Source organism: Prionailurus viverrinus, chromosome D3 (assembly GCF_022837055.1).
Source record: "Prionailurus viverrinus isolate Anna chromosome D3, UM_Priviv_1.0, whole genome shotgun sequence".
Lineage (NCBI taxonomy): Eukaryota > Metazoa > Chordata > Mammalia > Carnivora > Felidae > Prionailurus > Prionailurus viverrinus.
Window position 1 is genome coordinate 5,914,326 of NC_062572.1, and position 16,121 is coordinate 5,930,446.

The 16,121-nt window shown below is 64.0% G+C and overlaps 1 protein-coding gene across 25 annotated transcripts in view; it reads left to right on the top strand.

The window, feature by feature from the left end:
- NCOR2 (nuclear receptor corepressor 2) overlaps positions 1-11,271 on the top strand; it is a 217,027-nt gene extending 205,756 nt beyond the window's left edge. For 13 of the 25 annotated variants that reach the window (XM_047827206.1, XM_047827205.1, XM_047827207.1 and 10 more), the window contains 11 exons: positions 32-573; positions 1,638-1,787; positions 2,018-2,163; positions 2,639-2,832; positions 3,051-3,134; positions 3,675-3,824; positions 4,437-4,585; positions 5,109-5,162; positions 8,088-8,309; positions 9,391-9,570; positions 10,127-11,271. In XM_047827206.1, coding sequence (XP_047683162.1) covers positions 32-573; positions 1,638-1,787; positions 2,018-2,163; positions 2,639-2,832; positions 3,051-3,134; positions 3,675-3,824; positions 4,437-4,585; positions 5,109-5,162; positions 8,088-8,309; positions 9,391-9,570; positions 10,127-10,308 — 2,053 coding nt within the window. In that variant the 3' untranslated portion in view covers positions 10,309-11,271. The remainder of the gene's footprint in view (positions 1-31; positions 574-1,637; positions 1,788-2,017; positions 2,164-2,638; positions 2,833-3,050; positions 3,135-3,674; positions 3,825-4,436; positions 4,586-5,108; positions 5,163-8,087; positions 8,310-9,390; positions 9,571-10,126) is intronic. The other 12 variants (XM_047827221.1, XM_047827222.1, XM_047827227.1 and 9 more) reach the window with 8 other exon arrangements.
- Positions 11,272-16,121: the final 4,850 nt, after the last annotated feature.

Sequence of the window (16,121 nt, forward strand, 5' to 3'; positions counted from 1 at the left end):
AGCCCCCTGACCGCCTTCTCTCCTCCCCCAGGTCCACCTCTGCCTCCTCGCCTGTCCGCCCGGCCGCCACATTCCCACCCACCACCCACTGTCCTCTGGGTGGCACCCTGGACGGGGTCTACCCCACCCTCATGGAGCCTGTCTTGCTGCCCAAGGAGGCCCCAAGGGTCGCCCGGCCCGAGCGGCCCCGTGCGGACGCCGGCCACGCCTTCCTTGCCAAGCCCCCAGCCCGCTCTGGGCTGGAGCCCGCCTCCTCCCCCAGCAAAGGCTCCGAGCCGCGGCCCCTGGCGCCCCCCGGCTCCAGCCACACGGCCATCGCCCGCACCCCAGCAAAGAGCCTCGCACCCCACCACGCCAGCCCGGACCAGCCTGCGCCGCCCGCCTCGGCCGCGGACCCGCACCGGGAAAAGACTCAAAGTAAACCCTTTTCCATCCAGGAATTGGAGCTCCGTTCTCTGGGTAAGACCACCCTGACAGCGGCCACCTTCATAGACGCGATAATCATGCGTCAAATTGCTCACGATAAAGGGCCGCGAGAAGGAGGTTCGCTGGCCAACGACTCCCCTCGCGATGGTAAGACTTCCGGACCCGCCGCCCGCCCACCCCGTCTTGTGGCCTAAAGATATTTTCAGATCTCTGCTTTTTATTTTTCTCCCCCCATTTTCCGTTGGTTTTGGTATTTTGTTTTTAAACGCGTCCTCGTCGATTGCACGCTATGATGACTATTCCTCAAGCTGCCGCCCACCCCCTCTGATTTGGGGGCGCCTCATCATTTCACATTGTTTTATCATGATATATATATATTTTTGTTTCGGATTTTCGCTTTTTTTCCTTTAATGAATGGATCTGTGATTTTGACTTCAACTGCGCCTCCCATGTCCCAACCTTTGCGCCTGTGTTTGGGGAGCAGAGGGAGTGGGGCTGCAGAGGGGCTCGGGCTGCCGCCGGCTGCCGCGTGGGTGAGTCTGCTTTGGAGGACGCCCGCGAGGCAGACTGTCTGGGAGGGCAGGGGAGCGCACTGCTCTCCAGGAGGAAATGACCCCTGCACTCTGCCAGGGCTGTGAGGGGCTCTCGGGGATGCCCCGGCCCCACATGTCCTTGCTGACCTCCACCCTGCAGCCCCTGGGAGAAGAATAGTCCCGGGCCCCGTCTCCCACCTCTGGCCCCTTCTCAGGGCTCCTCTCTGCTGGCCCGGGGGGCTGCAGGGACTGTGGCCCAGACCGGGTCCTGGGAGCCTAGTGTCCCTCCCTGGCCCCCGCCCCCCGCTGATCTCACTCCTGCACTGCCTGCCCTGGAGACTCGTCCTCCCCACAGCCCCCACCATCCGGGTCTGTGTTTCCCCCTGTCCCTAGGTCATTGTCCGTCTCTTGGCCTGTCTCCCTGTGTGTCCGTCTGCGTTCTTCCTCCAACGGCCTCTCTCTCTCACCCCACCATCCCATCTCCCCCATTTCTCGATGCGCCCCCCCCCCCCCCCCCCGGCCAGCCGGCAGCCCCGGTCTGGCTCCCTTCCTCTATCCATCCACCCACGGCGCCCGTCTGATCTGGGGGCCCGAGCCAGCGGGGGAGGGCGGGCCGGGTGGGGTGGCCCTGGCCCCAGGTCCTGGCGCAGACATGACCCGGGGCCTCGCCCACTGCAGGTTACCACGGCGGCAGCTACAGCCCCGACGGGGTGGAGCCCGTCAGCCCCGTGAGCTCGCCCAGCCTGACCCATGACAAGGGGCTCCCCAAGCACCTCGAGGAGCTCGACAAGAGCCACCTGGAGGGGGACCTGCGGCACAAGCAGCCAGGTAGCGCCCCGCCTCACCCCGGCACCTCCCTCGCCACAGCCCTGCGAGACCGGGCCGGCCGTTGTCCCATCACATAGGCGGGAAAACCAAGGCCCCCTGCGGCCGAGGAATTGGCCCAGCCCCACGCTCAGAGGGCAGAGTCGGGATGCGGGGACCGCGCCCCCAGCCAGGCTCACGCCTCGGGTCCCCGCCCCCGACCCCCAGCCTGATCAGCTCTGCTCCGCCCACAGGCCCCGGAAAGCTCAGCGGTGAGGCCGCGCACCTCCCACACCTGCGGCCGCTGCCCGAGAGCCAGCCCTCGTCCAGCCCGCTGCTCCAGACCACCCCCGGGGTCAAAGGTCACCAGAGGGTGGTCACCCTGGCACAGCACATCAGCGTAACTACCCCTTCTCTGCCTCCGGCCCTGGGCGGGGATGAGGTCCCGGGGGAGGGGGAGGGTCACACGCAGCCTCTCGGTCCAGTGGGTAAACCGAGTCCTGGCGGACCGGACCAGGGAGGTAGGGCTGGCACGGGCAGGCTGGTCAGGGATTCCAGACTCTCAGACTCAGATGCGGAAGCCGCCCCCTCACCCAGCTGGGGAGCCTCTGGTGCGTGAGCCCGTGATCCGCGTCTCCCGCGTGCTGGCCATTGGAACCTGACCCGTGTGGGGCCCACCACTTTGACACGGAGCCCCCCATCCCGTGCACAGGGGGACGCTGAGGCTGCCGTGGGCGGGCCCGAAACACCCAGGGAGCCGGGCACTGAGCCGGGCTCTGTCCCCAAAGCGCAGCCTAGCCTTTGCACGCCCAGAAGGTTCCGGAGGGATGGCTGCTGCCTGACCCCGCACCCCTCCCCCCACCTTCGGCCCGCAGGAGGTCATCACGCAGGATTACACGCGGCACCACCCGCAGCAGCTCAACGCACCCCTCCCGGCCCCCGTCTACTCCTTCCCTGGAGCCAGCTGCCCGGTCCTGGACCTGCGCCGCCCCCCCAGTGACCTCTACCTCCCGCCCCCGGACCATGGCGCCCCGGCTCGCGGCTCGCCCCACAGCGAAGGGGGCAAGAGGTGAGCGTCGGGGGCGGGTGACCCTTGCAGTTTAGCTCCTGGGGCACCTCTTGTCAGGTGCCTGCTGTAGGAGGGCTGAGCTCGGCCAAGTGCGAGGCCTGCCTGGTGTCCTTGCACGGATGAGGAACTGAGGCCCAGGGAGGCGGCGGGCGGTTTGCTCAAGGCCACGGTGCTGACAGATAATAGCTGACGCGTCCGTCACGCTCTGTGGGCTCCAGGCGCCATGTGTTAACCGGGATGCTCACCACAACCCCAGGAAGTGTAGGCGGTATTGTCCCCATGTCACCGGTGAAAGAACTGAGGTACGGAGAAGCGAATTCCTTCATCTCCGGGGACACAGCCAGTGAGTGGCAGAGCCGGGATTTGAACCAGAGCCGAGGGTGGCGAGCACAGCCTCCCTGCAGGCACACGTGCTCGCTTCTGGTTCCCCCGGGAGCACTAGGGCTTGGAGAGGAGAGGGCGGCCCCCAGCTCTAGGACGAAGGGAGCCACTCGAAGGGGGGCACCACATGAGCGAGCCACGAGGGCGGGAAGGACATCTCTGGGGGACAGTGGGGCACCGGGCATGCGCTGCAGCAGGGGTCAACTGACTGCCGCCCGTGGGCCAAATCCAGCCCATGACCCGTGAGCTATAGGTCGTTTTATGTTTTTGAAAGGTTGCAAAAGGAGAAACCCAGCAGAGCCCACAAGTGGCCCGCAACGCCCGAAACAGTGGCTCTCCGGCCTGTGCAGGAAGATTCAGGGGAGGGCAGAGCTGGGAGGGGGCGGGAGAGGGACACGTCCCCCACGTCATTGCGGGGGAGGGAGCGCCGAACTCGGGCCACAGACCCTCTCTCTGCTCAGGTCTCCAGAGCCCAGCAAGACGTCCGCCCTGGGCAGCAGTGAGGATGCCATCGAGCCCGTGTCCCCACCCGAGGGCATGGCAGAGCCCGGGCATCCCCGAAGCGCCATGTACCCGCTGCTGTACCGGGACGGGGACCAGGCAGAGCCCAGGTACCTCCGTGGCACCCCACTCCGCCCCCGGGATGCTCATGACTCAGCCTCCGGCCCACTCGTGGCCTTGGCCCACCGCGGTGCGCTTGGGGCTCCACAGGGCCTTGTGTGCGGCTGAGAGATCTCAGACCCGCAGAGCAGGGGTTAACGGCTGGAGGGGCGTCCACGGCAGCTTCCTGTGCTGTGGACTGCACCTCCTGGTTCAGGCCAGGCCCCTGCTGCTGGCGGACCTGAGAAACCATGAGCTAAATGTGCTGCACCAATCGGGGGGGGGGGGGGGGGGGGTGGAGACAGAGAAGAAAGCCAGGTCCCTGGGCCTTGGGAAGGATGTGGTCTGAGCACATGTCTAGTTTTTTCAGGGGCTGTTGCAGGTAGACAGGGATGGCCCACCAGAGCAGCTGGGGCTCTCCAGAGACACCCTGAGCCCAGGAATAGGTGAACTTCAGAGAAGATTCCAGGAGCCGTGGTCCCTAAGAGATGAAAGATGTAGGTACGGGGTAGGAGAGGCTCGGTTCTGAATTTCTAAGGCAGGTCAGGTAGTAAGCACCCCATCGTCCAAGCTATGCAAGCTCCACACTGAACAAACTGACCTAGGTTCTCTGATCTTCGCAGCAGAATGGGCTCTAAATCTCCAGGCAACAGCAGCCAGCCGCCGGCCTTCTTCAGCAAACTGACCGAGAGCAACTCCGCCATGGTCAAATCAAAGAAGCAGGAGATCAACAAGAAGCTGAACACTCACAACCGGAACGAGCCAGAATACAGTAAGCGGCGAGCCCACTGCCCTGGGAACCCGGGGCCCCCGTGGGGCTGGGAGCCAGCACGGTGCTAGAAACCCACGGGGTACTTGCCCGGCTCCCCCACCGGCCCTTCCCCGCGCATTCAGGGAGCCTGGCGGTCTCCGTCTCCGCCTCGGGTGCCCGCCGGGACAGAACAGTGCCTGGGTATGGGCGGGTCTGTGCGGAGCCCCTACTGGGAACCAGGGATTGGGGTCTTACCCACCCAAGGGCCCTGTGTGTCCCCTGTTCACAGCACTCATCGTGTTTGTGATTTTTTTCCTCCCCACTTATGCGGTTACCGGAAGTAAATCCTAACTTAGCCTCCGCCCCTTAGCACAATGCTGGTTAGAATTGCAGCCTCCAGACCTGCTGACTCTGTGTACATTGAACAAGCTCCCCACAGAGTGGGCCTTGCCTGCACGAGACAGGGGACCGTGCGGGGGCGGGTGCGTTCCTCGGACCCGGGGGCCCGCAGGCCTTACCTGCCTCTTGTCGCCTGCCTCTCCAGATATCGGCCAGCCCGGGACGGAGATCTTCAACATGCCCGCCATCACCGGAGCAGGTAAGCGTCCGGCCCGGGCTACACGGCCACCGGCCCCCTCCCTGCTCTCTCCGCCACCCCCCGTCATGGCTGCGTGCTGGGGAGGTTAGGCTGGGCGTGCGGGACCTGGAAGGAGACTCGGGGAGCGGGCGCAGCCTCGGAGGCCGCTGGGGCCCTCGCCCCAGCCACAGTCACGGTGACAGAGGGCCTCTCTTAGTTCAGCTGTGTCCCCCCCCTCTGGACTCTGCAAACCGGCGGTGGGGATACGGGCTCACACGGAAGGCGAGGCTTTGCAGGGAGTCTACACTGGCGTTACACCGCAAGGCCCCCCGGTGTGCTGATTTCAGGATTAGGGGCGCACAGCCGTGTGGAAGCACCAGTCCCTGCCGGGGCCTCAGGGGGGAGACTGGAGTGTGACGGGGAGTGGGCATGCGCTCAGTGTGCCCAGGCTCGCTCAGGGTCCGCATGAGCGTTCTCAGAGAGAGAGCATCGGCTTCACTCAGAAATTCGAACCCCCCGGGGAGCTGAGGGAACAACGAAGACGGGTGACAGAGATGGGTGAAAACTCACACGCGTGTTTAAAAGCCCAGCCCGCTTTGATGGTTTGCGGCCGGGGGGCCCCCGGGGTCGGATCCCCAGCCCCTGATGGGGCCGCAGTGTGTGTTTCCACTGCTTCGTGGCGGGGCTTTGCGGAATCGGCTTCGAAAGTCTGGTGAGAGGAGACTGAGCCCAGAGCCCACTGGGGACTGGCGCCTCCACGGGCAGGACCCTGTCTAGGGGGGTTGGAGGTGCCGGGGGTGTTTGCAGGGCTGTGGCCTCTGGGCTCTGTGGGAGCCTGAGGCCAGAGGAGCAGAGGGGAGATGGGGGGCCTTCCCTGGGGCCATCGGGGGCCTTGAACCCTGGGAACGTGGTGAGCGAAAGACCAGCATTTTATCCTCACTGGAGGTCATCAGGGCCTCCAAGTGGGGGGCTCGCCCATCTACCCAGAGACTAGACACAGGGGGCTTCGCCGAGCCTCGGACAACAGGCAGGAGACGGTTCGGTCGAACCAACGATATGGTTAGAAATGAATGTGTCCGGAACATTCCAAATCGTGACACAGGCACTAGACGCGTAGTACGTAGGCGTGTACGTATATGCAGAAACCCATGCAGCGGTGCGGCGAAGCTAAGACTTCTACGTAAACTCAATTTGGCTTTTTTTTTTAAGCAGTTTAGTGCACACACAAAAGTTTCCCCAGACCCCGGTCTCTGCTGCTCAGCCCCTGCATCAGACTTTGCCTTGGTAGCCAGAGACGGTCAGGCTTCCTGTCTGCCTGGCACCGTCAGATCGGGGACCCGTGGCCCTGGGTGGAAGGCTCGGGAACATCTGTGATTGCGCACCCCTGCTGGAAATCCTGCTCTTTCTTGGAGAACGTGGCTTTTTTTCCACCTCTTTTTTTTTTTTTTTTTTTTTGAAGTGCTGAGGAAAATGTGGCCAAGACGCAGCTAAAAAGGTAGAGAGAGTGTCCCTGGCTGTGAACAAGTTTGAAGCAGAAAGGAAGAAAACAAAAAGAAAATGTAGGGAGCAAACAGTTGCTACGCAGAATTGTGATTTTTATTTAAAAACAATTGTTAATGTTTATTGATTTACTTTTGAGAGAGAGAGGAAAGAACACAAGTGAGGGAAGGACAGAGAGAGAGAGAGACGCAGAATCCGAAGCAGGCTCCAGGCTCTGAGCTGTCCGCACAGAGCCCGACGCAGGGCTCGAACCCACGAACCGCGAGATCATGACCTGAGCCGGAGTCGGACGCTGAACCGACCGAGCCGCCCAGGCGCCTCAGACATTTTTCAAAGCCTCTGTGTCCCTCCCAGCCTCACAGAAGCCATCAGGGAAGTTGGCTGATGAGCTGGGGGTCGGAAAGACTCGTCCCCTGGCCACTTGGTATTCACACGGTTCACCAGAGTGGAAGTTTTGAAATCCGTGCAGACCGTGCCCAAGGCCAGCAGGTGGAGGGGGCTTGAGCTTTGCTGGCTTAACAGAGATGCTGAGGAAGAGACACATGCCCCCGGCTTGTGAAAGGCCCCGGAGTGATTCACTAGAAAGATGAGAAAGGGACAGGATGCCTGGTGGATGGAGACAGGCTTACTTAATTCACGTGGCCGAGCGGTGGGCGTCTGCAGGGGCCTGTCTGGGACCGGTCTGTCGATGCGACCGCTTTGTGAGCAGGTGGCCGGGCTGGGGGCGGTCGTGCATTTGTCTCCAGCTCTGCCCTGTCCCCCGCACGCACATAACTGCATGGCTACCTCCCCACCTCACCGTCCGTCTCTGCACCTCTCTCTCCTCGTGGCTCCCAGGCGGGGAGGGGTGGAGGGGGGCACGTGGAGAGCTAGGCCCAGTGTGGGGAGAGGGGAGGGCGGGCGGTGGGGGGCTGGGGGTCCCAGGCCTCGCGGGGGTCACCTTCCCTGCCAGAGTCTCTTCCTCAGCCCCTGCCGGCCCCCGGCACCCCGAGCAGACCCCTCACACCCAGGACCAGGCTCTGGCTTGCCCTGGTTTCCCAGCTGTGTGTCCCCAGATGGGGCATCCCTCCGATTTCTGCTGCCAACACACACACACACACTCCCAAGCCACTTGGAATTTTTAAAAAGATGCAGGCCTAGCTGGGATTTGGGGGGCAGAAGGGCTTCCGATTTCCCAGAGGACAGGGTAGGAGAAACTGGGGGGGGGTGGTCATCTCGCCTCCCAACCCCCTGGGGCCCAAGTCCGAGGGAGCCCCCCGCCCCCGATCACCACTGCAGGAAAATAGGGGGGGGGCGGATAGGGCGATAAACGTGTTGCTTTGCCGAAATGTGCTCACTGTGTATTCTCTCTTCTCCTCCCTCTCTCCCTCTCTCCGCTTCTCTCCCCATCTCTCCGTTGTCCCCCTGGCCCCTCCTGGCCCCTGTGTGTGTGTGTCTCTCTCCCAGGCCTTATGACCTGCAGAAGCCAGGCGGTGCAGGAACATGCCAGCACCAACATGGGGCTGGAGGCCATTATTAGAAAGGCGCTCATGGGTAAATATGATCAGTGGGAGGAGCCCCCGCTCAGCGCCAACGCTTTTAACCCTCTGAATGCCAGTGCCAGCCTGCCCGCTGCTATGCCCATAACCGCTGCTGACGGACGGAGCGAACACGCACTCACCTCGCCAGGTCTGCAGGCCTCCCCCGCCTCGGTCCTCCAGCCCCACCCGCCCCGTCCGCCCCCCCCCCCCCCCACCCGGTGTCATTAATCTCGCGCCTCCGCGTTCCTCTGACCAACCCCATCCAGCTTTGGAGCTTGTGACTGTGTTTTTGTGTGTGTTTGACGTGGTTCTGGAGTCGGCTAATCCCAGGCTGGGCGGGCACAGCCCCAGCCCCCCCACCCCCCCCACCCCCCGCCCACTGGGGCTGAAGGAGCTGCTGCTTTTCTAAAAACACTCCCTGCTGTCCGAGCCCTGCCCTGCCTTGTTCCCCTGCTGGACACGGGTCCCCGGGAGGCCCCCGTCCGGGCCCACTTTGTGTCTCCTGGGGAGATCAGGCTAGAGCGAGGACCCGCCTCTGTGTGGGTCAAGGGGACCCCTGGGCTCTTGGCAGCCAGGCCCATTGGCTCCACATCTGCTGGGGCCACCGTGTGTGTCCCTGGCTGGCCTGGGACCTGAGGGGGAGGAGACCAGTGTCTGTGTGCCAGCCCCAAACTCAGATGAGTCAGGGAGAGCACAGGGGCCAGCTCCCCATCTGCCCCATGTCCCTGAGCAACACTCTGCATATCTGAACAAGGACTGTGCAAGGAGACCTCAGGCCCGTTTGTCTGACCTGGACAGTCTGCTCCCAGGAAGATTCTGGATTTAATGGGGGCCCAGGCCCGGCCTCAGGGGTCCTGGCTTCTCTGTGGAAGGTCTACAGCCTTCCTGGCCCTGGTACGGCCCTGGGGCAACGGTCAGGGGCAAGTCAGAGGCCTGAGGCTTCGTGTTCGGGGTATCGGCCCCTGGGTGGGTAGGTGGGCCTCAGGGCAGCCCGAGGGGGCTTTGAAAGTAGTTCGGCTCACTTTCCTAGTCGGTTCTGGGTCTGTCCATCTGGTCGACCTTGGCTTCTCAGCAGGGCTGAGCTGCTGTTCTCTCCTCTGTGGGGGCCTGGGAGGCAGGCGTCCAGGGCCTCACCCCCCCCCGCCCCAGCCCCCCCCCCCCCCCCGCTCCCCGCCCTGAGTGCCATCTGCACAGTCCAACGTGGCCCCTTCCCGTGTGTTCTCCTGCAGGTGGTGGTGGGAAGGCCAAAGTCTCTGGCAGACCCAGCAGCCGCAAAGCCAAGTCCCCGGCCCCGGGCCTGGCGTCCGGGGACCGGCCGCCCTCCGTCTCCTCGGTGCACTCGGAGGGGGACTGCAACCGCCGGACCCCACTCACCAACCGCGTGTGGGAGGACCGGCCCTCGTCCGCAGGTGGGCGGCAGGGCGCGGTGCTTGGGCGGGCCTGTCGCTGTCCCCAGCACAGTGAGCAGGTCACCTGGGTGGGGTCGGGGGGGAGCATCTGCACTGGGCCTGGCCAGCAGCCTGAGCACCTACTGTGTGCAGAGTGCGTGGTCTGGCCTCCGGCCCTGACCAGAGAGGAGGGAAGGTTCGGGGAGTGAATGGAGAAGGCCGATCCCATGGGCTCGGCAGGTTGCGGGAAGCCGGGTTTTCTTCACGGGCACAAGGAGCCCCTGGAAGGTTCTAGGTGGAAAGCCCTGCAAGAGAACAGACCCGAGGGGCGAGGGCGCGGGAACAGCAAGGAGGCCCCTCCCCGTCCCGGCGACAGCTGGCCCCGGGCACAGTGGCGGGGAAGTGGTGTCGGTGGGGAGAGGTGGGCAGCTTTGAGCCACTCGCGGGAGTCACGCCGGGACCGTGGCCAGACGTGGGAGGCCGAGGCCCAGTCCCCAGCCAGGTCGGCGGGCGGGCCCACGGGCAGTGCCCGGCTCACAGGGGGCCTCCCGGTCGTCTCTCCTGGTCTTTCCGGCAGGTTCCACACCGTTTCCCTACAACCCCCTGATCATGCGGCTGCAGGCGGGTGTCATGGCCTCCCCACCCCCGCCTGGCCTCCCCGCGGGCAGCGGGCCCCTTGCCGGTCCCCACCACGCCTGGGACGAGGAGCCCAAGCCGCTGCTCTGCTCACAGTACGAGACGCTCTCCGACAGCGAGTGACCGTCAGAACGGGCTGGGGGGCGGTGCCGGGGCCCAGCCAGCGGCCAGAGCAGCCGGGCAAGGAGGGGGCCGCTGCCGACCCACCCCCACCGAGGAAGGAGCCCCTGAGTCTGCCTGCGCGCCTGTCCGTCCGTCCGTCCAGAGCCGGCATCCTTGCCTGTCTAAAGCCTTAACTACGACTCCCGCCCCGGGCTGGCCCTGTGCAGTGACCTTACTCAGGGGATGTTTACCTGGTGCTCGGGAGGGGAGGGGCCAGGGAGGGGGCGCGGCGGCGTGTGGCGGCCACACGCACGCAGCCGGGGCGGCCAGGGACCCAAAGCAGGATGACCACGCACCTCCCATGCACTGCCTCCCCCCTTAACGCATTTGGAACCAAAGTCTAAACTGAGCTAGCAGCACCCTCCCTCCGTCCCCATTCCGCTTATCGCTCTGGACAGACGGACACAGGCGCTGTCCAGCCCCCGGCGCTCTCGTCCCCGGTCAGCGAGACTGCCGCCGACCCAGGGAGGCCAGATGGGCGGGCGAGAGGGCCAGGTGGGGTCTGGGGCGAGCGGAGGCTCGGAGGGACCGGACCGTTTGTTCTCACACATGGTTGCCGCGGCGGTGGGAAGGAAAGGCAGGTGTACGTGATGTATTGGTTTACAGGGTATATTTTTGATACCTTTGATGAATTAGTTCAGATGTTTTACGCGAGGAAGGACTTGACCCAGTATTATTGCTGCTGTGCTTTTGCATCTCTGCTTACCGTTCAGGAGGCGTGTGCAGGCCGCCATCGGTGACCCCATCGTCCGCGGGCCCGAGGGAGCCGGGGGCTGCCGGCTCGCGGGCGCCCCTTCGTCCTCCCCCCCGCCCTTCCTTGGGCAGAAGGAATTTGATGGGTATTCTGTGACCGCCATCTGCGCACGGCGGTGGCATTCTGTCATTTACACACGTTGTTCTCATTAAAAAGCGAATTATACTCGAGCGACGAAGGCTTCTTCTCTGCCTCGGACTGCACGGCCACGGGGCAGGCGACCGGGGGCTTGGGGGACAGTGCGAGCGTGACCCCGGAGGGGCAAAGACACATCCCCCCTGAAGTCACCAGGCCCGTCCCCTTGGCAGGTGAATAGCTACATCCGTGGCGAGAATGTCACCGCGAGGGCGTCAAGTAGCCATGCCCACGGGGACAGTATCCGGCGTCCGTACTCGTGGGGGGACGGTGTGGAGCGTGCACGCCTGGGGAGGGGTCACAGGGCACGTCCACGATGACCGTCGTCGGTTGTCGTTGCTAAATACGCTTGCGGTCACTCCCGCCGGTGTCGTGAGGACACGGACCCTTTGCCATCACCGCCGACTTCGCTGCAAGGCAGAAGGGAGACAGCCCTCGGCCTCTCGGGTCCGGAAACGGCTGCCCGAGTTCTGGAAAGGCTGCGATCCGTCGCCGTGGCGGATGCTGGGGGCAGCCTCCCGGGGGCCCCTCCCCCACCCCTCTCCGCAGCACCTCGTCTGCCCCGTCAGGCCGGGTGCCTGACTCTGGAAGGGCACTCGGGGGTCCTCACTGCCCACCGGACCTGTCTGTGTGCCTGGCACGTGTGTGGGTGTGTCACGTGGGCCCCCGGGTGCCCCTCGTGCCGAGCCTGGGTGTCCTGGTCCTGGAACCCACCCTGTCCCCGTCCCTGAGCTTCCCGGCCCGGGGCTGCCGGCCCCTTGGCCCATCCAGGGACGGACACCCCCCGAATACCCAGAGAGGGTCCACCCTGGCCCAGCGGACTTGTGAACAGGCCGCCGTGTCTGGCCAAGGGGATGGTGTTTATTCAGTTTGGAACCGGCTTCCAGGACTCTGATGGGGCCTTGCCAGCAAGCATGGCCACGGGCCCAGTTGGGGGGGGCGGGGGGGGTGGTCCTGCCCCACGCCAGATGTCCCCGTTCAGCACATCGGAGGGGCCCCCACAGGACTTGGGCCGGACACGGGTATGCTGGACGCAGCAAGTGCTGTCCCCTGCCCAACCTCCACGTGAGTGGTGCGCAGTTTCCCTGGTGGCCAGCACCCCACCTCCTCGGGGTGTGTACCTGGGAGGTCCCACGATTTAGGGGTGGTGGGTAAGGGTGGAGGAGGGGTCAGAGTGCGCAGGGGACACTGCCCACGAGCCTCCGCGGCCCTGTGCATCTCCCTGTCTATCCTGCCAGCCTGCGCCCCGAGGCAAGATGTGAGTGTGCGGTTGTGACCGTCTGTGTAGCCTCCGGAACGTTCTGCGTGCCCCCCTCCCCCCGCAGCGGCAGCGGGCCTCATGGCTGCCCCTCCAGGCTTCAGCTCGGTACTTGGGCTGCAGTACTGAGGCTGGCAGACAGGTGGCAGTGTCGAGCCAGCAAAGGGCCCTGTCCTGACCACAGGCCTCCCCCACTCCGGGTGTAGACCTGCCCCCATCTGGAATCCAGGATGGGCCAGCTTGTGTTGGCCACACCAGCCACCAGGGCTTGGCCACGCATGCCGGTGCTACCCAGGATCCCATGGCACCTCCCTCAGCCGCGCAGAGTGATACGGGGGTGAGGGCTCAAGTCTCCGCCCACATGGTCCTCTCCGCCAGCCCCCTGTCTCTGTGGCCTCAGAGTTGACACCGTCTGGCACCCGTCTGTCTTCTCTGAGCACCGGTGGCCCGGACCCAACACGGGGTGTCTGCAGGGTGTAGAGAGAACTCGTGGCCTCCTGGTGCCTGCAGGGGACCCGCCCTGACCTCCAGCCTACCGGCCAGTCCTCAACCCCCGGCGTTCATTCCACCCCCATCTTGTTTGGTTTTCTCACTGTTCCGTCTTTAAGGCAGCGGCCTATGGTGTTCCCCTGACCCTCACCCCCCCCCCCCCCCCCGGAAAACTCCTACACACACGTAAAAACCCAGCTGGGACATTGCCTCCTCTAAGAACTCGTTATCCCTCTCCATTTTCTTGTCCCCCCGGCTCTCTGATAACACAATGCACGTCTCAAGTTGGACAGAACCCCTCAAGGGCAGAGCTCATGTTTTTCCTTTCCAGCCCAGTTGTTGACCGAGCCCTCCTGGCGACTGTGTTAAGCTGAACGGACTCTGTGAGGAGCAGATCTCCTAGAAAGCCACAGTGTGATTTGTAAAGGGAAGGGGAGTTGTTGGCAAACGTCTGCGTGTTTTAGGACATTGGGAAGTCGGTTGAATGCAGATTCCTGGGCCCCCGCTAGAGAAAATGAATATGAGTCTGTAGGTCAGGGGTGGGGCCCGAGAATCTGTGTTTTCAACAAGCAGCACAGGGGTTTCTGATGGGGTGGCCTGCAGCCCCCGCGGGAGTGGGAGCCCGAGGCCGGAGCTTGACCCGTGCCTAGAACCTTCTGTTTGGCCAGGGAGTCTCCAGTCAGGGCACACGAAGCTCCATGGAAGGACGCGCGGCCAAAAGAGCTGCCGCCCTCGGCGGGGACAGGAACAGACTGGTCCCCAGGGCACGGGGCTTGGCTCACGACAAGCCCTCCCGGGGCTGGGTGACGCAGACACTGTGATAACTGGAGCAGTCACGGTGGCTTCCTGGAGGCGGTAGCTCTCGGGGGGAGGGTGGGCTGAACGGAGGGAACGTGTGTGGGCAAAAGCTGGGAGGCGAGACCCGGCCGGGGACCTCTGGGAGCCCAGGGCGGCCACACATAGGTCAGTGTGGGGACCCAGGGTTTCCTGAGAAGGAAGGAGACCCAGCAAGGTAATTTGCTGGTTTTCTGCAATTGGGGCGATAGTGAGCTTGCAAGGGTGGATTGAGAGGGAGAAGCCTCTGAGGCAGGCCCGTGAGGGACCAGGACGGGGGGCAGCGCAGCAGAGAAGGGCAAGACAGAGCCCCCCGGCCCCGGGAGCGGGCAGGGCACACGAGGAGGCCGCCCGAGCCCAGCGGCCCGGTTCCGTCCTCCCCCTGGCACTCCATGGCTGTGTGACTCCAGGTCATTTGAACCCGCTGTGCCTCAGTTTCCTCCTCTGTAAAATGAGATAGTGTGCCATCTTCGTTCTCTTGTAGAGAACACTGCTCGCTCACCGGTGCGGGTGTCGGACCAGGGGACCCGGCAGGGAACAGACAAAATGGGTCTGATAAAGGAGCAAACGGGCATCGCCAGCAGCGGGCGGGGGGCTCCCTGGCCATTCTGTCCTTGAGAAGGCTAAGGACGGCCACCGTTCTGATGGATCCCCCAGGAGGCCGGGAGGCTTTGGCGGCCCTGTGACAGACGGTCCTTCCTTCTCACCTCCTCCAGAGGCAGGCAGGCCGGGCCCCGCTTCCTCGTTGGGACTTCTCGCCAGCTGCCTCTCAGGGTCACCGCGAGGATGGAATGTGCTAGAACGCTGACAGCAGGCCCACTGCCCGCAGACAGAGTGCGCGGCTCAGCTCCGAGGGCTTTGCTGGCTGCCTGGGCTGCTGTGCTTGTCACTCTTAACTCTGGGGAGGAGGGGACGGGACGGCGTCGATCCAGATGATGGGGACGCCTGTTTGGAGGAGGGGGTTGCTGAGTTTGATCTGAGGCTTGTGAGTGTGAACTAGCAAGAGTGACCCCAGCAGAGGTCAGGAGGGGCGTTTGGGGCCGGAGCTGGCCCTCAGACATTTGAAGTGTTCCCGCCCCAGCATGAGCAGTGGACGCCCTGCCCTGCCCTCCCCCCCCCCCCCCCCCCCCCCCCCGAGAAGGGTCCCAACTTGGTTCGGCTGCAGCAGAGGCCTGACCAGCGCGAATTCTCATCTCCCACAGCCTGGGAGGTAAGACCGTGTGCCCATTTGGTAGAGACATTAAGCGACATGTTCTTTTTCCAGCCACTGGGTCCGTCCCCGGTGTCGTCTCCTGCTCCCCAGGGGACTTCGTGAGTGACACCTGCCTCTCTGAGACGTGGGGGGGGGGCGGGGGGGGGTGTGTGGAAGGGCCTTTGCAGTCTCTATTTTGGAGGTGGAAATCCCAGGGATCTAGACAACACTGGTAACACTTTCCCCCTGACCTCCAGGTCCTCTGGGTTCCCAGGAAAGCCGGGGAGCCCTCGGGGGGGCCTTACGGGCAGCTGTCTTGCTCCCCGCTTTCTCCTCCTCCCAGGTTGGGCCTCACTGAGCCCTTGTATACAAGGAAGGAGCAGTCTGGGATTCCCAGTGTCATTAGGGAAAGGCAAAGCTATCCACGTGGTCAAAACGACGTTCGGAGACACTTGAGTGCAAGGTGTGGGCTCGCTCTCGTCTCCCAGGCGCGCGTCTTACCTGTCTTCCGCGACACGCCGAGACAGGTGACAACAACGTGAAAGAGAAAGGGAGAGACAGTCTCAGTCCCCCGAGGGCAAAGACGCCTGCTAGAGGGTCCTGCCCGCGGCTGGAAAGCTGCAGCCGGAGGCCATCAGCTAATCGCGTGCGTGGAAAGTTCTATCTTGAAGGGCACCCCAGGGGCACCTCCAAGGTCACTGGATTCGTGCCCCCTCCCCAGCTGCTCGTGTCAGGAAACCCACCCCATTTTCCCCTCAGGTGGCGAGGCAGATCAGCGCTGGGATCGCAGTCCAGCTTGTACATCTGAATTCGTTAGGCACAAAGCAGCCCCCAGCGTGCGCGTGCACGCGGAAGCCCGACCCGAAACCGGCTGGGCTCTCTGAGGCTGTGCGCCCCTCTGGGGCACATTCCAGTCTGACGTTCTGATTCCCAGAGGCCACTGTCCTTTGGCCGCCGTGTGTCTCCCTAACTGCACGGACAGTCGGGGCCCCGGAGGCCCGTCCAGAGGTATGGACAAGACGGAAACAAGTGCTAACGTGGGTTGGGACCAGCTTCTTTGCAGAGGTGGCTGGGGCCCTTCTCCGGGGGCATCAGCGCAGGGGGCTGGGACG